General features: G+C 35.1%; 1 protein-coding gene across 2 annotated transcripts; it reads left to right on the top strand.

Moving 5' to 3' along the window:
- Positions 1-1468: 1468 nt before the first annotated feature.
- On the top strand, positions 1469-12976 carry LOC132624889 (phospholipase D delta-like). 2 transcript variants are annotated; one of them, XM_060339629.1, is made up of 11 exons: positions 1469-1557; positions 2272-3451; positions 3627-3743; positions 8488-8682; positions 9250-9423; positions 9511-9579; positions 9721-9868; positions 11005-11153; positions 11607-11768; positions 11898-12095; positions 12280-12976. In XM_060339629.1, exons 2-11 carry the CDS (start codon positions 2537-2539, stop codon positions 12571-12573), a joined length of 2421 nt encoding a protein of 806 aa, XP_060195612.1. In that variant the 5' UTR covers positions 1469-1557; positions 2272-2536; the 3' UTR covers positions 12574-12976. The 2 variants fall into 2 exon arrangements, with proteins under 2 accessions (XP_060195612.1, XP_060195611.1); XM_060339628.1 differs by having other exon boundaries at positions 9160-9423; positions 12280-12975.
- The last annotated feature ends 9303 nt before the right edge of the window (positions 12977-22279 follow it).

The raw sequence follows: 22279 nt of genomic DNA on the forward strand, positions 1-22279 counted from the left end.
TCTTTATGAAACCCTAGGTCTCATTCAACAAGTTCCACCATTAATAGACAAGTTCTCATCCTAGGAAGTGATAATCTATACTCCTAGATGATTAAACAACAATAAAATCAACAACCCATTCATTAATCAAGGGTTTCTTAAGTTCTAGAGTTTTAGCCCTTTCATTCACCATTAATGGACCTTTAACTAATCCTGGAACCTAACATGATGATGGAATTAACAAAGTCAAGGGTTGAGACTTACCTTTTAAGTGTACTCTAGCCCTAGCCTTAGAATTTCGCCATAGCAGTTCTTGGAAACTGTTTTGGGTGTTATGTGGGGAATGGATTCGGAATAAAGAATAATAAATGCTGATTCTGCCTCGCATCAACCGCTGCAACTGTCCAAGCCTCGCTGCAGCGGTCTCGCTAGCTCCCGCTATGGCAGACATCATTAAAGTTCCGCTTCCCCACGACGATGACCCTCGCCTAGCTACGACGGACCCGCTACAGTGGCCCATCACCCGCTACAGCGGTCCATTTTGACCAGTAGCTCAGGTTTTTGCACTAGTTTTCACCCAAAAATCCCAACACCAATCCAAGGCCCTACAGACGCAAACAAAACATGAACAGATACATAAAAACACGCTACTGGCTCACTCACTGCCTCAAAATTCCCAATGGCGGTCTAGTTTTCTAAGTAACCCCCCCTCCCCCCAACGACCTAGCGGGTCGTTACAATGGTGCACAAGATTGGGGTGTCAAAGATTGAAGTTTTGGATTGATGTTCTCATCGGGGGAGAGTTAATACGCGTTGTACTCTTTTTCCCTTAACTAAGGTTTTTGTCCCAATTGGGTTTTCCTGGTAAGGTTTTTAATGAAGCAGCCAAAATGCGTATTATTATAAATGTGTACTATTTTCCCTTCACTAGAATCTTTTCCACTGGGTTTTTTCTAGTAAGGTTTTAATGAGGCACATTATCTATCAAATAGACATCCAAAGGGGAGTATTATAAATATTGTTTATTATTGTGGATGTCTATCTTTAGGAGAAAAATTAGAGTTAGTGACTTTGGGATCAAATCAGTTTTCCCTTATAATATAGAGGTTCTTTTTCATTGTAAACACATTCCTAACAAGAGAAATAAAGAATTCCCTCTCTTCTCTCTCTACAAATATTCTTGTTCTAGTTTTATTATTTTATAAGGATAAATTTAAAAAGTGGCTTCAAACTAGGCCATTAGTGCAAATAATTCTATTAAAAACTATATGTGCGAGATTTCATTATCATAATCATAGAATATATGATTCATCAGGAAGCACCAATTGTGTGGAAACTAAAGTAATTCCTTCCAATATTTTTTTTGAACGAATAAAGGCAGATAAGTAAGGGGGGAAAAAGAAGAAAGAACGGCATAGCGTATAATTAGCCTTGAATAAACAAACCCAAACTATTTTCCAATTCCCACCAAATTCGGAGTCTAATGGCCAAAGTCTCTTTACTGAAACAAACAAAAACTCGAAATGTCTCTTTGGATATTTCCATTTCTCTGTTACCCTTCTTATCATCATTCTTTAGGTAAATTAACGTATAAACACAGCTCTCCTCCCCCACCTCAATCAAATGTAAATTACGTATAAATATGTGCGTCCTATATACACATGCAATAAACATATTACATAAAAAAAAATTGTCAATGCCATTCTTTTGGCATTCATTGCAATTCTCTCGTGTTTATTACTAACCTAGACAAGTTTTAGAGATCTGAAGGATTTGTCATCTTTTCATGCATGTCTCAACATGGAGAATTAACTAGGCTTTAAATTTAATTTGGTAATGAGTGTGTGCATGCATTATTTTGGGTTTTTGCAAAGGTTAAATTTTGAAGTGGTGCCATTGAGAACAACTCCGACGCAGAGGCGGATCAAAAATTTGATGTTAATGAGTTCTTATAACGTCGTTGAGTTAATTAATAGTAATATTAGGTATAGATATATAGTGGATTTTACAAAAATAAAAGGGGATATTTCACGCCAAAGACTATGGAGTAGCCTGTCAAGGTGATTGAACACCAAGTGGGCCGCACCTATGAGGACTCAATAAGAAACAAAAATTGTGTTGAGCAAAAGAGATTTTGTCTAATTAAGAAATTTCTGCTGTTAATTGATTGATATGTTAACAAGTAGAACCAATCTAGATCCAACAAAGACATGCACGACATTATTGAATAAATGGTTGCAATTTGTTATCTGTGTTCACTTATATTTCCTTTGTTCTTGTTCCTTTTTCCAGTTCCATCATGTTGGACATGCTTTGGTGAAGGATTTCATTGGCATAATTGATAATATTTATGCCTGCCAGATGAAGACTTGCAAGCTTGATGACACAGGCTTTTTCTGTTTGTGAAAATTGAATGATCTATCAGGTGAGGAAACACGTCCGTTCCTTATCAGTTTCCATTTTTGGCAAAACAATGTCGAATTGAGTTTGGTGTAAGACATGCATTAGGAAGGAAAATAAGGCATTCAGTTAGTTAAAATCAGGGAATTGTGTCCCTATGGCTGGAAAACCTGGTATGGACATACCTGGAGGTCCAGTACTCCTGCACGGAGAACTGGACTTGCAGATTATAGAAGCCAAGTCACTTCCAAATATGGACATGACATGTTGTTCCAAGTTTAGCCCTTTTGGATCTACGCGAAAGGTTAAGAGCAAGGATTCAGCGAAGTCAGCTCGTAAGATAATAGATACTAGTGACCCCTATGTGTCTGTGTGTATAGGCGGGGCAAAAGTAGCTCGAACAATGGTGATTCGCAATGATGAAAATCCGTCATGGAATGAGCATGTCCATATACCAGTTGCTCACACAGTTGACAAAGTTGAGTTTTTTGTCAAGGATAATGATGGGGTAGGTGCTGAACTGATTGGAAAGGTGGAAGTACCTGCTGATAAAATTCTTGCAGGTAAAGAAATAAGTAGTTGGTTCCCTATTCTTGGACATTCTGGGGATCCCTTGAAAACTGGTGCTCAATTGCATCTGTCAATCCAATACAAGCCAGTGGCAGAGAACCCTTTATATAGAAACGGTGTTGGAGGTGATGCCAATAGTGTAGGAGTACCGCATACTTATTTTCCACTACGAAGAGGAGGAAATGTTACTCTTTATCAGGATGCACATGTGCCTGATGCAACACTTCCTGAAATTTTGCTAGATGATGGGAAGGTTTTTAATAATAACAAATGCTGGGAAGACATATGTCACGCCATGTTAGAAGCTAAGTATCTAATATATGTTGTTGGTTGGTCCGTCTATCATCCTATACGGCTAGTAAGAGAACCTACAAGACCATTGCCTTCGGCAGGGGAACGAACACTGGGAGATTTGCTCAAGTACAAGTCACAAGAAGGAGTACGTGTGATTTTGCTCATTTGGGATGATAAAACTTCAAATGATGACTTATTCCTCAAAACGGTAATATCACGGACTAGAGAAAACTGTTAAAACTTATTTATCATAGAGAAGCCATCCATTAATGTGATTTCTCATGACAATCATAATTGCAGTCTTTTCTCTAGATATATGGAACATAAAGCTATTTGGTAAGTATCGCAATATTGGTCTTATTGACTTATGAGCTTGAATGCAGGAAGGTGTAATGCAAACTCATGATGAAGAGACTAGAAAGTTTTTTAAACACTCAAGTGTACACTGTGTGCTTTGTCCCCGTTCCGCCAGCAGTAAGCTTAGTGTTCTCAAGCGACAGGTTTATACTTTTCTTTTTCTTAGGGGAAAGGGAGGGAAAAATATTTGTCAGATGAATTCTAATCGGATGATTATTTTAATACATGAAAAAGTCGTAAATCTAGAACAAGCAAGTAATTTTTCTATCAGAATTCAATCAAGGGAACTGCTAGCCCATTATATTTGATTTCATCTGTTGATCAAAGAGTCACTTTTTATATATATATATATATATATATATATATATATATATATATATATATATCTATATATATATATTAAGCCATCACCATTAGGTTGTGAGCCTAAGGTGTGGGGATTTTGGCTTAACCCCTACCGTGTCATGTATAAGAAAAAAACTTATAGAATTAGAGGAGGACATGGACCTTGCCTCTAATGAGCAAAAAAAGATTGTTAAAACAATCTAAAGGGAGGACTAGCAGCCTATACAGTGTCCATCCCAAATCTAAAAATAGTAATCAAATTAACTAACAAAGAAGTTACATTTTTCAAATCTCCTTTTAACAGTAGGAAGATGCCATTTGTCAAGTTGAAGTAGCCCCTTTGCTTCTCTTGGTAAGTCTTGAAGAGAGTGATATAAGGTCCAATTTCTACTTGTTGAAGCAATTTTAGCAAGGAAATCTGCCACTTTATTTGCCTCCCTATAACAGTGATTAATCTGAATATCTGCACTATCGATGTTGTTAACAGTGTTGTTGATAATGTGCTTAAGGTTAAGGTTGTCAGTTCCTCTATTGATCAGCATGTTGGAAATGATTTGAGAATCCATTTCAATTTTCAGCTTGTTAATTACTCTGTTTGCAAATATCAATTCCTTCCTTAACAGCCAGTGCTTCAGCCTCATTGTTGTTGTTACAGTTTATAGGAAAGGAAAATGCTAGTATAAAATCTCCATTTTCATCCCTCAGAATACCACCAGCACCTGCCCTTCCATTAAATGTAATGTAGCTCCCATCCGTGTTAAGCTTGACTTCTCCTCTCTCAGGTTTTTCCCAATAAATAGTGATGCATCTCATTAACAGGATTGAGGTTTTCTATCATATCACAAATGTGGATCCAACTTCCCTCTGTATTCACATTAGGAAAAGCATTATTCAAGGCAGTTTTGATGTGCCACAAGCAATGTAGCTCTAGATTGTAATGTGAAAATTTCTTTTGGTTTTCAAACCTGCAAGCAGTCCACTCCTTCCACAATTGCCATAGAATGATCACTGGATAGATTTGGAGAGTAAACTTGTGAACTTTTTATTCAGTTGTTTTTTGTTCCACCAAGTGTTTAACAAAGCTCTAGTGGAGATCTGTTGAATTCTAATGCCTAGGGGTGCCCCAATCTTTCTCCATATCAGTTGAGCAGCTTGACCATCCACAAAACGGCACTGCATATTATCAGGTGCTGAAATGGCACAACATACACAGTTGGAGTCTCTTCTATTAGCCATCCATGTCATGTTTTCATTGAAAGGAAGTTTGCTAAAATAAAGTCTGCAGCTAAGGACAAAGAATTTAAAGGGAATAGAGTTGTTCCAAATGGTATTCTGTGTCTTCTATCCTGTTGCCAAGCACTATAGTTAAGAGTATTTTCCATCACTAGAATTACTCCAAATAGCCTAATCCTCTTCTTCATTCCAATGGAACTGATATGAAGGGCAATGTTGCAAGGGATAGTGTTATAAAGCTTAATCATGTTCCACCTTCTATTGATAAGGAAATCTTTAACTTTGATGTTCATGTTGTTGCCAGGTAGCAAGTTAGGACAAAGTTGGGCAATGGGACCCTTCTCTATCCAATTATCCCACCAAAAATTGCAAGAACCACTACAAATTCTCCAATTAATGAATTTCTCACTTTTGTCTCTAGCTTTTAGCAATTGTTTCCAGGCTTGAGAGTTACCAGAACACCATTTCTTGCCTGCAGGATGCATTTTAGAACAGTATTTGGCAATCAAAAAATCAGCCCAAAGAGACTTTTCAGACCTGAATTTCCACCACCTCTTAATAGCAAGAGTGTTGGTTATATCCTGCATGTTTCTTATATCAATGCCAGATTCATCCTTAGGGTAACTCATATTGCTCCATGAGCTCCAGTGATAATTATTTTTGTCTCCACTTTTCCCCCAAAAGAAATTAGCAATGTGTTTCTCAATCAGTTCTAAGCTTTCATTAGGGGGGTTAATAGCAGTGAGGATATAAGTGCGAAGAGCTTGAATAACACTTTTAATAAGCACCTGCTTACCACCAAAGGATAACATATGCCCTTGCCAACCATTCATCCTCTTAATAACTCTAGTGACCATGTAGTCAAAGTAACAAATTCTTTTCTTGCTAGTGTAAATGAAACCAGTACAGTCTCTTATTATGTTAATTCTGTAAGCACATGTTTTGGGAGCAGTGAGGAAGAAATTTTTCTCCTTGTTAACAAGTCGACCAGAAATTTTCTCATATTTGTTAATCTGCTTGATGATGAGTTTGATGGATTTGGACTTGCACTGGTAAAGATCACTATATCATCTACATAGACAAGATGAGTGATAGTGGGGCCATTCTTGTGCATAGTAAAGGAAGTAAACTTTGGATTATGAAGGAGATTATTGAGTGATCTAGATAACACCTCAGTAGCAATTATAAGCAGAAGGTGATATGGGATCACCTTGTTTAAGACCCTGAGAAGAAGTAAGAAACCCTGCCTAGCACCATTCAGGATGATAGAATACTAGACATTAGATATACTCCTCCCTATCAATTGATTCCATTTTTGACTGAAGCCAAACCTGTTCATCACCTTATCTAGGAATTGCCATAAAATTCTATCATATGCTTTAGTCATGTCTAGCTTAAGGACCACATTACCACCCTCATTTTTTTTTTTTTTGAAAATACTATGAATTATTTCTTGGGTAAGCATCACATTATCTGTTATTAGGCTGCCTGATATGAATCCACTCTGATTTTCAGAAATTAGTTTAGGAAGTAACGGATTAAGCCTACTGGACAAAATCTTAGAGATAATTTTGTTTCAAAAATTACTCAAGCTAATAGGCCTGAGATCAGTAAAACTAGCAGAACACTCGATTTTTGGAATCAAAGTAAGACATGTGTGAGTATAAAATTTAGTGAGGGGTTTTCCTTTAAAGAAATCATGAATGAAATTAATGATGTCAAACTTAATTATGTTCCAACAGACTTGATAAAGTTTACCTCCAAAGCCATCAGGGCCAGCAGAACTTTCATGACTCATGTTGAAAATGGTACTCTTGATTTCTTCCTCATCTGGAACCTTGGTAAGCATTTGGTTATCCTTATCAGTAACTAGATTTGGAATACAGTTCAAAATACTGTTGCCCACCTCAGGTAAGTTGAGGTTGAACTGTTTCTTGTAATGTCTGATAGCAGTCCTAGAAATCTTATCTTTTCCTTGGACCCATCTTCCTCTACTGTTCTTGATTCTCATGATTTGTAATCTCCTTCTCCGGTTACTAAGAACACTGTGAAAGTATTTATTGTTCTTGTCACCATCTTTGAACTTGTTGAGCTTAGCCTTCTGCCTTAGGAGGGAATCTTGCATATTGAGCCATTTGATGTAGTTGGCATATCCTGTATTAATATTCTCTCTTTCTTGATCAGTGTTATGCAGAATATCCAAATTCTCCAAAATATCCATCTTAGCTTCCCATGTGGTGACATGATCATTAATATTCCCAATACTGTTTCTTGACCAGTCACTCAGTTTCTTACTAAGCCTCTTTAACTTGGTTTGCAGTATCCACATATGATTCCCACTAGTCTCCTCATTCCAAGATTCTTGAACAATATCTAAGAAATCATCTTGTTCAGTCCAAACATTCAGAAATTTAAAATATTTAATATTGACATTTCCTCAGGAGAGGTCTGTGGTCAGAGCCTGTCCTAGCAAGATGCTGCACAAGATTGTTTTGCCAAATTTGAGCCCATTCATCATTAATGAGAATTCTGTCAAGCCTTTGCCATACTCTCAAAGCAGGTATCCAATTGTTGCACCAGGTGTACTTAGGACCAGTGAAACCAACATCATCCAAGCCACATGATTCCATACATTCAAGGAAATCCATGCTGTTATGAATCCTATGAGGATTTCCCCCCAATTTTTCATCCTGATCCATTATAACATTGAAATCACCTCCTATACACCAAGGGCCTGAAATAATATTGTTCATATATTCTAAACTGTCCCAAAGTTCCTTCCTTTCCACAGAGGTACGTTCAGCATAAATAGCATATACAAAAGTACCAGTGTCATTAGAGTAGTCTTTGAGTTTCAAAGTGATTTGTTGATCATTGTTATCTAGGATTTCAGTGTGATCAAAGTTCTTCCAAAAACACCATATTTGTCCATTGGAATTGGCAACACAGTGATGGAATCCTAAGTACCTCTTTTAACCTTCAATCTTAATAGTAGGACTGAATGGTTCTGAAATAGCAACACAGATAGGATTGTTGATGTTAACAAGTTTTTTGAGTTTTTGAATAACCTTTTTGGACCTTACCAACGTTCCAGAAAATAGCACTAAACATGGATAATAGAGGGAGGAGGGGCACTTTGTCTTGTTCCTTTTCTTTTGTCATTTGTTTTGCCTTTTTGTTGGGTTTTGTACCTGGTTTTCTTCTCTCTTTCTATAGATCTGTTACTGCTTCTGCCTCTGTTGTCAGTAGAATTGTTTTTACTTTGACTATGAACAATAACTATGATCAAAGACTCACTTGCTTCTGCAGATTGTTGGAAACCTTTTTACACATCATCAGAAATGTGTGCTTGTTGACACAGAAGCACCTAGGAATCAACGAAAAATCACTGCTTTTATTGGTGGCCTGGATTTATGTGATGGCCGCTATGATACTCCAGAACATAGACTGTTCAGCGATCTTGATACTGTCTTTGGAAATGATGTTCATAATCCTACATTCACAGTAAGCTGTTAATTTTTTTAATTTTTGAACTTCTCTGGAAAAGGTTTTTTCCAGATGTCATAGTACATTATAATCCTGAAAATCTTCTATATAAAATACTGTCCAAAGAACATAACCATTTTCTCCATATTTGGTCCATCAATTGCCAGTCCTTATTTATATGAAAGATACACTCCATATACTGTTTGATGGATCTGCACCTCAGGTTTCAATTTTGCATGTTACTATTTTGGAAGCAGGTGAAAACAAGTAACAGTATCTTTCCTTTTCATGAAATAGCAGCTGAAATCTGGATTTTAAACAGTAGAGTTACCATTATAGTCTTATATGAACAACATATTATTTTACTACCATCATCCCGGAACACAGTAGATTTTACGTTCTGCACTGAATGTAGACTTCGTCGTTTCTTTCATATATCCTTCTGATAGTTAATAATTTGTTAGATGTATCACTGTATCTCTTACCTACATACAGACTACTTCAGGTGGTCCAAGAGAACCATGGCATGATCTACACTGTAAAATTGATGGTCCTGCTGCTTATGATGTTTTAACAAACTTTCAGCAAAGATATGACAAGGCCATGAAATGGCTCAAACTAAGAAAAGTCAAACAAGGGGCTGATACATTGCTTAGGTTAGATCGAATAGCAGCAATTCACATGCCTTCTGCTGGGCCAGATGCTGACCGTGTGGTCCATGTGACAAGTGAACAAGATCCTGAGAGTTGGAATGTGCAGGTATTGGACATATTTCTTATTTGTGATGTTTCTTCCCTCTCAATCATTAGAAGTTCATCTTAACTATTTATTGTGCACTCTTTCCAGGTATTTCGATCAATTGATTCAGGATCAGTAAAAGGATTTCCAAAGGACATTAAGGAAGCAGAGGCTCAGGTATAATAACTGAGCTTTTTGAACACCTGAGTTCTATATATTACTAGTTTCAGAAAGTTCTTGCTGGTAGATGCATGCTGTGTGCCAAATCAAGTCAGAAAGTGAAAATGGAATATGTCAATAAGTTATGTCCATTTGCAGAATCTTGTCAGTGGAAAAAATTTGAAGATAGAAAGAAGCATACATTTGGCTTATGTGAAAGCAATTCGATCTGCCCAGCACTTCGTTTATGTAGAGAATCAGTATTTTCTTGGTTCTTCATATAGCTGGCCATCATACCGCAATGCAGGTAGGCAGGTGTTCTCAACTCAATTCCAACTATTGTTCTTTAAAACTTCTAGATGATAGTCTAACTTAAACTCCTTTCACTTTTCTACTTTTGCTAGTGATAACAACAAACTTGATCGTGCATATAAACAGCTGAATGTTTAAATTGCATTAAATTGCAAGATTATATGATCGAGCCGGTGACAAGTCTGTCATATTCTTTTTCCAACTTGGAAAATTTTGTCCACAAGCAAGATGGGAGTTCGTTAGATATTTGTAAAGGAAAAATATTTTAAAGAACCTCTAGTTTTAGAAAATACCCAATTTTCCTTGAAATAATTGTTTTTTGGTAGAACCAAGGCATTTGAGAGCAGAATGTCTATAGAGGTTTCATATAGCCGATTCCAGCTAGTTTGGGATTGAGGTCCTTGAGTTTCCGAAATAGTGTAAGAAGTAGTCGATTGATTTAATAGAAGAAGGTAAGAGTTTGTTCACAACTTGGTCAAATTATTAAACTTGGTCTTTTGCAGACATATTTTGTTTCTCGATTTGGTTTGTTAGGGAAGTCAAAATAGTCTGACAAATGACTACCGAACTTGATTTTGTTGATGTTACATATTAGCACAAACATTGGAATTCATAAGTCACATTTCGTTAAAAATGTCTAGTAAAACTCGTACTTTTATATAAAGCTCCTCTACTAGTATCAGACATTAGCATCAAACGTTGTGTAGGACCATGTGGTAAAGAAATTCTTATGTATTGTAGGTGCCAATGTAATGCATACTTACTAATGTTCTGATTAAAATTCAAAAGTAAATTAATTCTAGGGTATACCATCTAAGGAGAGCAAAATCTAGTGAAGCAAGATAAGAAATCTGATACAGATGTCTACATACTTAACAGGTCCACTAGACATCTGATGATATGTAGGATAATGAGGCAGTGGGATTACCAAAATGAATCTATGATTTACCATTTCTACTGCATTTGAATTATCAATTTCGACTTATAACAAGAAACATAGGATATTTGCATATGATTGAAGGAGAGAAGCTCTAGCTAGCAATTAAAATGAGCATTTAACAAGAAAAATGAATTTCGTAACTTACTTGAATGTCAGTATATAACATTTTCAGTACTATATCTTTCTAACAGGAGCTAATAACCTAGTCCCTATGGAAATTGCTCTGAAAATAGCCAGAAAAATAGCAGCAAATGAACCTTTTGCAGCATACATTGTGGTTCCGATGTGGCCTGAAGGTGTCCCAACCAGTAAAGCAGTGCAAGAAATTCTCTTCTGGCAGGTTCGAGTGAACTGTATTTATTTGTTATATGAGTTAGGTCTTCGGTAAATGCTTGCGTTATAAAGCTTGTTCTTCCTCTATTTTGTATAGTAAATCAGTAAATGAACCAGGATACTGAACACTCAACTCGTCATATGTTTTATGATAGAATAGACCTCAAGCTCATTATCAAGCTGTGAGGTGACTCATTAATACCCACAAAGACTCCATTTTCTTAGATTGCAAAAAGATGTAAAGATATGTTCACATGTTTTAAAATCATACTTATCCAGTCAACAAGATTTGAAATTCTAACAGTACTACATGAATTTTTTTTTAGCTCAAGCTCTACATTGGTTGTCTAATGATCAAGCCGAACTGGTTGTTCATAATGCCTCACTAATTCATCAATTCTGATAAATATTCTTTGCTTTTTCTAACAAAATTCTTATTCTGGAATTGCAATTATTACAGAGCCAAACAATGGCTATGATGTACAAAATTGTGGCAGAGGCTCTTGAAAAGGCAGGCCTTTCTCAATATTTTCATCCTCAGGATTACTTGAACTTCTACTGCCTAGGGAAACGTGAAGTAAAGCCTAGAAGTGAGAAAACAAGTATCCAGGACCGTTTACTGGTACAGTTATAACTTAATTTACAGGGACTACTACTTCTCCTGCATTTCCATTATCTATTGTCAACAAAGAAATTCTAACATTTAGTACATCTGAAATACACTGACATTTTGTCTGTTAAACTCTCACAGGGATTGGCTCAAAAGTTTGGGAGATTTATGATCTATGTACACTCAAAAGGAATGATAGTAGATGATGAATATGTCTTGATGGGTTCTGCAAATATCAATCAAAGATCTTTGAGTGGTTCAAGGGATACAGAAATTGCTATGGGAGCTTATCAACCTAATTATACATGGGCAAGAAAGGATAGCCATCCACATGGCCAGGTTTGGGATTGAATTTATCAGTTTGCCCTTTTTAGCTGAAGAAGCTTGTCCAACTTCTGATTTTCTTTGGAAACACCTAAAAGAATTCTATAGTTGATAATTTTCATCATACTAGCAGTGCATATAAGTGAAATTTACGACTATAACCACAAAATCAATGGAAATGGATCTTTTTTGCATGCAGGTCTATGGTTATCGGATGTCTCTCTGGGCGGAGCATCTTGGATTGGTCGAAAATACCTTCATGGAGCCCCAGACTGTGGAATGTGTTCGACGTGTTAATGAGATGGCTAGATACAACTGGAATGCATTTGCAGGAGATGAGTACAAAAAGATGAAGGGGCACTTGATGCAATACCCTATTCAGGTTAGCAAAAATGGAGATGTCACAAATCTTCCTGGCTTTGAATGCTTCCCTGATGTTGGTGGTAAGATTTTAGGGGTACCTACAAATCTTCCTGATGCTCTTACCACTTAACAATCACATATCATCTAATGGCACTGCTTGAAACGGATTGTGCTTAGTCGGGCTAGTGAGATTCTGATACCGGATGCCTAAAAGCAAAAAACGAAAAAATGCATTGTCCTTTTGGACTTGTTACTATTGAAGCTAAGCAAGGAAGATAAGAAAACTTCAAATAGAAGTCCTTGAAGTTATCAATTTATTTTGGTTGAACTGCCATGCTGATAAATAATGAAGTGATTGTTTATGCTGAAAATTGCATTTATTCAGAAACATTATCCATGATAGGAGACGGTTTTATCCAAATTTGTTTAACAATTGTACAAATTTAGTTCTTTCTTAAACAGCTGAAAATGTTTCCACAAAATATATGTTTCTTTTGTTCCTACAACTAGTTAAGAGGTCTGTACAATGTGCATGCTAGATGTTAAGAAAAGATTGACAAATACTTTGAACTCTGTAGAGTTGATGTAATATGAAATTAGGAGCATCATATAAATTATACTAACAATTAAGTATGCATGAGCAATGAATAATCTTAGATAAATTTAGTAAGGGAAAAAAAGAGAGTATAAGAGGGGTATCTTCTCTTATATGTTGGAAGCAATTCATTAACCAAGAAACTTATACTTGGCAAAGAAAGAAAAATGCTTATCAGTGTACCTAGCTTCAGTTCAAACAGCACCGGCAACTTTGATTCAGATCAAGCAGCATTGCATATATTATTCAAGCATTGCACAAAGGGGAACAAATGTGAAATAAAACTTAAACTAGGGGTATATTCAAATCAAGTGGTCAAAACAGAACTTATCAATAAAATAGAAAATGGAAATACACAGGAATGAAACTAATGTAAGTATATATGTGTGTTCAAATGACAAAGGTTTAATATCTTCAAACCGAATACAAAACTAACATATTTACTCGGTGAAAATTTTAATCTGCAAACCGAGTAAGAAAGCGGAGTGTCAAAATCACAAGGATTTTAGTCTTCAAAACGGAAGTAGAAAATCACGAAAATTTTAGTCTCCCAAGAACAGGAAGTAAGATGAGTACATAAATTACAGACTTAAATAAATTTTTAATTCTAAGCCCATAATTTTCTTGTGTGTCGTAAAGGAGTTTAATCCCCTAACTGTTGCCCAAGGTTTTGAATTAATTCCTCCCAAGATAGAACAGAATAACTATTATGTAATAGTGGCAATTCAAATTACAAAACTTTAGTGAATTCAACAAATGGAGAAAATCACACGACACAACTATTTTTTTGTTTTGATAACAAATGCATAGAACAGTTTAGAGAGGAGAAAGAATGCAGATTTTTCGGTGTTTTAAACTGAGGCAAGACCTCTGAATTTATAGACGATGAAAGTTAGATGGAGAGTTGCAATCCAAGAGGTTTCTTTTGGAAGCACTCCAAAAGGTCATTTCCCATTCACACCTTAAAACCTCATCAACTAATGGGTACACAAGAATAGAACTAATGGAAAACACCATGAAAGAGAACATTTAAAAAGAGAAAGGTATAGAAGAACTGTTATCAATGAAAACATTTGCAATTATCATGTAACATAGTAAACTAATCCATAATCATCACACAAGATATACTAAAATCCAACTGTGCGTCTATGTATAGTCAATAACAAGCTTAATTAGTAAAGCATCCTTTCTGTTGATTATTATGTCTACTACCACTTTTATATTTTTCGGAAAACTTAACAACTGTAAACACTTTTAAAGGTAAATAAACATTAGATAAACGTCTTTAATGTGTGCAAGTGTACTAATAATTAGGAGGAATATATAGGCATGTAAATAGCCTCTCTACCTTTCAAGGTAGGGGTAAGGTTTGCGTACGCTCTACCTTCCCTGGACCCCACTTATAGGATTACACTGAGTACGTTGTTGTTGTTGTTGAATATGTAGGCATGTGTATACTTGTGATGAATCAAAAACAAAAAGGCAATTAGGCCGTGGCAATTTTAGAACTATATCATAGACACCTATTTTGTAAGAAGTGAAGTTCAACTTTGAAGAATAATAGTAAAAGTAGAGATTTCGTACTGATATGTAAAGAAATCAAGCTCAAAGTAACACCATTAAAATGAAAATAAGAGACAGGATAAGAAAATTTTACTATTTCTTTTTAAGTGTATAATATCACATTTCATGCATCTATTTATATTAACTATATATTAACTAGCCTCTCAACGCGTGCGTTGCTGGTGGACCCTTTGTTTGATTCAAAATTATGATTTTTTCATTTGTAAATTTGGCAAAAGACTATTAGTATTGTACAAATATAATTATCATGTTATACTAAAAGTGGGAAGCTCCTATCTTCAAAGTTAGGATATCATTTTACCCCTGAACTAATTAAAATTTAATTAAATGTCCAATTAATTAAATAGGAGTAGTATTTTGCCCCTTGAGTTAAAAAAAAAAAAAAAAAAAAAACCTTTAATTGAATTACCTGAATTGAGCCAGGTGAATTGAAAGTAGGTCAATAGTACTTGAATGCTCATACCGATTCAATGAATTTTAATTAGGATGAGGGCATTCATATTCTCCTTTCATTTTACAAGCCGAAAACGTTTCTTTTCTTGACTTTTTCCTCCTGTTATTTTTGGTTTATTAATTTTCTATTAAGATTTTGAAAAGTGTTCATATACTCAATTAAATGATGATCAAATTTAAGAAAAGGAAAGATGAAAAGACCAAAGTTATTAAGACACTAGTGAATTTGAACGCGCATCGCGCGGTTATTTTCTAAAAAAATGTCAGTGGATTTATGCAGTAGTTTTTCAGTTAAATTTAATCTGGAAGAAGAAGAAGAAGCATGAGAGCTATTAATCTCATCTATAAAAATCATCTCTATTTATATGATGCTAACAATAATTTAGGCAAGAAAAACATAAAATTTGTTGCTTGCATCCTCTTTTGTATAAGCAAGTTTTTAAAATTCTGAAAAACTATATTGATTGACAGTAATGATATCGCGTCCATATTTCTAAAATTCTATCAAATGTGTTTAGAAGAGATTTGGTGACACTTTTCAGAAGCTCTAACCCAAATTTCCCTAAATAGAAGGGGAAAAATAAAAGAAAACATTTTAAAAAAAATTACTCATAGCCTCCACCTATTTAGTGAACACTCATAAATTTTCTTTCTATCATTTAATAGTCATTTATAATTAATATATATTTATTTCTATAGGTAAGAAATAGTTAGTTTCAATTTTATATTTCTATTATTGTTTTTCTTAGTTTTCTCCATATTTTAGGAGAATATAATTTACAAAGAAAATTATTTAAATCTACTAATTTTAGAATGCCATTGTTTGCTTAATTTTAGATACTTTAGAATCATATAGTTTTGATATTATAGTAAATATATTTGTTTATTATTTCTGAAAGAGAACTTCCGTTTTCTTTTATAATTCTAGTAAATAATATTTAGGTGTGCGTTTAGTATTTATTTTATTTTCTTTCTTTTGTTAGAGGGTAAATTTTCTATACACATATATTTATAAACAGTAATTTTTGTATTTCAATCCTCTATTATAGGGTTAGTTTTATTCTTTATTTTCTTTTTCTTTCCTCTCACCATACATGATTCTTGATTTCCTTTTCCCTCTTCTCTTCTTATTTATTTCTTCCTTTTATTTGATCTTTAAATTTGTTTTCCCTTTTGAAATAATCATTTTTTTTTCTTTCCTTCCTGCTAATTTGTCGTTAGATCTAAAAAATACATTTCTTTATTCAAATAGCCTCTTTTACCATTTCAACACTCCCTTCATATAAAGACATATTTGCTTCTAATAATTTAGCCAATAACCCCTCTTTTATTTCAATTTTATAAGAACCACAAAATAGGTTTAAGTTACATAATATTGGTACGGCAAATATTGTTACATAATTATACAATTATCAAATTTTATCAGAAGATGATTGATAAATTACATACTTTAGATCCTTCTTTTTAATTTTAGAACCACAAAATTTTAGATCCTTCTTTTTTAATTTTAGAACCACAAAATAGGTTTGAGTTATATAATATAAATATTGTTACATAAGTATACAATTAACAAATTTTATCAGAAGATGCATGATAATTGCATACTTTAGATCCTTCTTATACTACTCCCCACACTTTTAATAAACAAAAAGGAAAAAAAGAAACTTTCCACAAGGCGCAACAAAATTGTCCAGAATTCATAGTAAAAAATCCTTCGATTTTTTTTTTGTACTTATATATTGTTTAGGTATGAAGAAAATTGATTTTTTTTCCGCATGAAATAGAATTTGTAGGCGAAGACTTTTTGTTTCATCAAGCAAAACTTTATTTAAAAGGTAACGATGTATCAATTGTCATTCCTTATGATAGACTTTAATCGTTTTCAAAATCATAATTGCTCTACAGAACGCAAATTAAAAAGACTTAATAATATCCTCATAACATATAATCCAGATGCAGTAACTACATACACTAGTCAACCTGCAAAAAACACAACCAAAATAAATTAAATCAAGAAAAGGAGAAAGGAAACATCATAAATAACCTCCCAAAAAAAAAAAAAAAAACACAACCAAAATCAGTGAAATCAAAAAAGGAGAAAGAAAACTATCATAAAGTTATAACACGCCCAACAAAATTCAAGCCAAAAAAAAAAATGATACAAACACATTTTTAGATCACAATAGTTCCAACTACAAAACCAAAATCAATGAAATAAAAAAAGGAGAAAGGAAACACCATAAATTCATAACCTGCAAAAAGAAAAGAAGGAAAAAACAACCAAAATGAGTGAACTCAACAAAGGAGAAAGAAAATGATCATAAAGTCATAACATGGCCATCACAATTCAAGCAGAAAAAATGCTTCAAACACAGTTTCAATGCACAATAGTTCCAACAAAGAATATTGTAAAATAAGCAAAGTTTAAAGCCACAATGAACAATAATAATTGAATTACAAATTTTACTCTTTTCAACTGAAAAAGGTATCAAACATACACAAAAAATTCAAAGTTCACATGCTTTAGAAATAATATTATAGGAATCATATAGGGATCATTAGCTTCGTAAAAATGTCGTATCCTGAGCTTTAGGACTTCTAGACTTATATTCATCATCGGTATCGTCATGCTCGTAACATATCTCTTTTATTTATCTAGTATGAAGCTCTTTATAATCGTAGACTCATAGTTCCCAATATGTAGGAAAATCATGGAGAGATGGGAGGATTCATACCATAAGAGTCATGCCTTAGAAAGAAGGGACTAGCCTTACATACCTCTTTCGTTTAACAATTTCCATTGCTTGATTGTTCGCCTTCAATGCTCACGTTTCTACCTTTAAGAGAATTCACATTCACATTAGTTAATCGATTATATGAACGTGCTTACCAAAGCTAAAGAAAATTGGGCAGCATTTCCTTTGTTTATACAACCTTCCCCATATTGTATATCAACTCCCAAACATTTATAAAAGCGTTCACAATATCATAACCAACAATCTTCATTCATCTACATTACCCTCATTTCACAATTCCACTTCAATTCACTTCCAATCATCCATATTCATAGTCATAACACACGATTACATTCATTCATATAAAATGTCTATCCCATGTTCTTAACATCATTTATAGCATAACCATAATCATAACACATCAAGAATCATGACTCAACCCAAGGCTATTGCTCAAAAGTGATACTATTCCACATTCATGACCCATTTTCTATATTCTTCTACAATCCAAGTGTCTCAACTTTTTAATACCTTAAACAACATGTAAATACCATAAAAATTACCTTAGATGGTGTGGGAATGAACCTTGAGCGCAAACACTTCACTTGAGCAAAACCCTAGTTTCATCTTCACTTGGATTCCTTGTCTTGGATGAACTTTAATGAGTTTCTTACACTTGATTTCCTTGGTTTGATGTATTTGATCATAATTATCCCTTGAATTCGTGTGGAAGAAGTGTAGAGAGATGTTTTAGAGAGAAGGGGTGTGAAGGGAAAATGAAATGAAATGAACTTGGATCCCTTATTAATACACAAAAATCTGACCCGTCATGGATATACGGACCAACATACGGTCCGTATCTTTTATACGGGCCGTATGTCTGGCCGTATGTTCGGTCCAGTAAGGGTTTCCCATCTTGGCTAATATACGGCTTAACATACAGCCAATATAATTTATACGGCCAGAATGTTGGGCCGTATAATGCCCAGCTGTTCCAATTTCGTTCTCGTCGACTCGTTTGATCTCCAATCCTTATGGAACCTTCTTGACAGTTGTTGAACACCTCAATACCAATCTAATAGACGTTATAAATATTCTCCAAAGCATTATTAAATCATCATTAATTCGTTACTCGTAAATCCTTTCCGATATATCTCGTATGTCTTGCCTCCTCTTGGCAAACTTTCTTCTCTTACTTCGAATGTCTTTGAAATCTCATTTAGAATCATCAAATGTTATTCCTTACTTATCAAAACATCGCATACGTTGTACCCTTCATCAGTATATTCACTATGCATGAACGAAAAATTTTTCCGAGGTGTAACACAATAGCTGCAGCTCCGAATCAAATTGAGCTCCTCTATGCAGTCTCTGAGCAAGCGGTCTATGGATCAAGTCTATCTCCCTGTCAACCTACGGGCATGACGCAGTGTCCACAAACAAAAGGACATTAGTACGAATAATGTACTGAGTATGGAATGCATAATCAATAACATAATAGAAGCATGAGCGATAACATAAGAAAGAAGAGTCATGGGATGAGAGAGCCATTTATACGACTAGCGACGTTCATTATATTCACTTACCCGCTCTAATGGGAACCTTCCATTACATACACTTATACATATAGTAGTATCATACCCGACCATAGAGGTTCGGTGTCTTACATACCCGACCACGACAAGGTTCGGTTTATACATACCTAGCCCTACCAAGGCTCAGTGTTATCCGTACCCAACTGCAGTGGTGTGCGCGCGATAGATATCATACCCGGCCATATAAGCTCGGTGTTCTTAATAGTCATACTTTGATATATATATATATATATATATATATATATACACACAAACATAGGAGTACATACGTATCCTCAACATCATCATCATCATCATCATCATCACTTTCCTTATATCCTTCCTTAGAGGATCAAATATCATAGAATGAGACTAATGGTATCGTGAGAATATCAAGAATCATGAGTTTTAGTGATTTAAGGAATGAAGTCATCTTGGAAAACATTTTGGAATTCACGTGAAGGTACAGAACAATGGGATCATGCCTTAAGAAAGAAGGGTTAGCCTTACATACCTCTTTGTCTTCTTAACTATCTACCGTTCACCACCAAGGCATGAGAAACCTACATTTAAAAGGATTCATACCATGGTTAAGTCTTAAAGACACTCTTGAATTCAAACTAGAATAACTCACGAGCTAACAAAAATTGGGCAGCATTTTCCCTATTTCATCGACGTTCACCATATCGCAAAACAACTCCCAAACAACCATAATAACATCCACAATATCATACTCAAGTAGTCATATTCAATTAAGTCTCACAATTCATTCTCATATTCAACTTACATCAAGAACTTCACATCCACCCTTTGCACAATTTTATACAACACTTCCTTGTCATCATTAATACCCTTCATAGCAAGATTATATCCATATCATACTAAGAATCATGACTCAAGTTAGTTTACTACTCAAAAACATCATGAAATCTACATTTAGGCCTCATCTTCTACTTTCTCCTTTCACCCAAGTTATTCAACAACTAAGCATTCTTAATAACATGTAGTAAGTATGAAAACTAACCTTTTATCTCATAAGAATGAGCTTTGGAGCAAGTTATCAACATGTATGAAAACCCTAGCTTTAATACCCAAGAAATTCTTGAAGTCTACTAACCCTAGCGAGTCTTCCAGCACATGGATATCTTGATTCTTGCCTCTTGATCTTTAATTTCTCTTGAGTTTGAGTGGAATATGCTTGGGAGAAGATTATAGAGCTTTTAAGAGTTGTGGAGAACGTGGGAAATGAAAAATGTGAACTTGGGTCATATATATATATATAAAGGGAAAAATCTAGAAAAAGTGACCCGACTCGGTTATACGGACACTTATACGGTCCGTATAAGTTTATACGGTCCGTATAAGTGACCGTATAATCCCACCAGGGATTGGCCTTCTCTAGAAAGGTTGTACGGACCCCTATATGGACCGTATAAAGTTATACGAACCGTATAAGTTGTTGTATAACTCAACTTTTCCGAAGTTGTTCTCGTTGATTCGTTCGATCTCAAATCCTTATGGAACCCTATTAACACTTATATAACACTTCATTAACCATCTTAGAGGCTCTACGGCAGCTGCTCAAGACATTACTAAATACGCATCAACTCAACTATTGCGAAAACCTTTCCAAATATGACTTACATCTCACTTCCTCCAACGAACTTAGTTTCACATATTCATATGACTTCAAAATCCTATGGTACGCACTTTAAGCTATCTACTACTTTCCTTAACCTCGTAAGGACTTCTTATTCACCTTAAGCTCGCATTAGTCTACTTGCACGGCAACTATCCGAAATCTCCGAGATGTAACATTCTTCCCCCCTAAGAAAAATTCGCCCTCGAATGTTAGACTTTTGGGGATCCTACAAAAATTTTACCAGAGTTTCCCTTGTAATATGGAACTACCATCCTGTCATAGTAACCCCAAATATATCGCCTCACAGGGCTACAACAACAACGACAATAACTATTGCCACACACAACCAAGAAAGTATCAAGAAAGCAATATATACCTGGGGACGATGGCGCCTCTGCCTGAGTCTCCTCTGGGGGTGGAAATAAGTTTGGGTACGTGAACTTCATGTCTTCTTCTGCTTCCTAGGTCATTTCCTCTCTATTATTATTTCTCCATAAGACTTTAACTAAAGCTACATCTTTGGTTCTGAGTCTCCGTACTTGCCTATCTAGAATGGCAATGGGAACTTCTTCATAAGACAATTGTTCAGTGACTTAGACATCATCTACTGGTACAATTTTGGAAGGGTCTCCAATGCACTTACGAAGCATCGATACATGAAAAACCGGATGGACTGACTCCAAATTCGGAGGTAGATCTAATTTGTAAGCCACTTGGCCTACCATGCGTACAATCTCATAAGGTCCAATGTACCAGGGACTAAGCTTGCCCTTTTTCCCAAATCTCATGACGCCCTTCATTGGCGACTTGGAACTCTAAATCTCGTCGACGATTATCTGCATAGGATTTCTGGCAACTCTGAGCTGTTAATAGTCGATCCTGTATAAGCTTGACCTTCTCTATAGCTTGCCGTACCAATTCTGGCCCTATTAATTTATTCTCCCCTACTTAAAACCACCCAATTGGCGATCTACACTTGCGCCCATATAAAGCCTCATATGGGACCATTTGGATGCTAGAATGATAACTGTTGTTATAAGAAAATTCAATAAGCGGTAAGTGATCATCCCAACTACCTCCAAAATCCAATACACATGCCCATAGCATATCCTCAAGAGTCTGGATGGTACGCTCAACTTGTCCATCAGTCTGTGGATGAAATACTGTGCTAAAACTCACCTGAGTCCCTAAACCTTCTTGAAAAGATTTCCAGAAATTAGCCGTAAACTGTGTCCCTCTATCGGAAATAATAG

Source organism: Lycium barbarum, chromosome 12 (genome assembly GCF_019175385.1).
Source record: "Lycium barbarum isolate Lr01 chromosome 12, ASM1917538v2, whole genome shotgun sequence".
Classification (NCBI taxonomy): Eukaryota; Viridiplantae; Streptophyta; class Magnoliopsida; order Solanales; family Solanaceae; genus Lycium; species Lycium barbarum.

Bases quoted from the DNA above. Each gene is read 5' to 3' on its own strand.
- LOC132624889 (XM_060339628.1), top strand. From the start codon at position 2,537: ATGGCTGGAAAACCTGGTATGGACATACCTGGAGGTCCAGTACTCCTG. The intron at 11,154-11,606 runs GTTCGAGTGAAC...CAATTATTACAG, and splicing joins AAGAAATTCTCTTCTGGCAG to AGCCAAACAATGGCTATGAT. The intron at 11,769-11,897 runs GTACAGTTATAA...AAACTCTCACAG, and splicing joins GTATCCAGGACCGTTTACTG to GGATTGGCTCAAAAGTTTGG.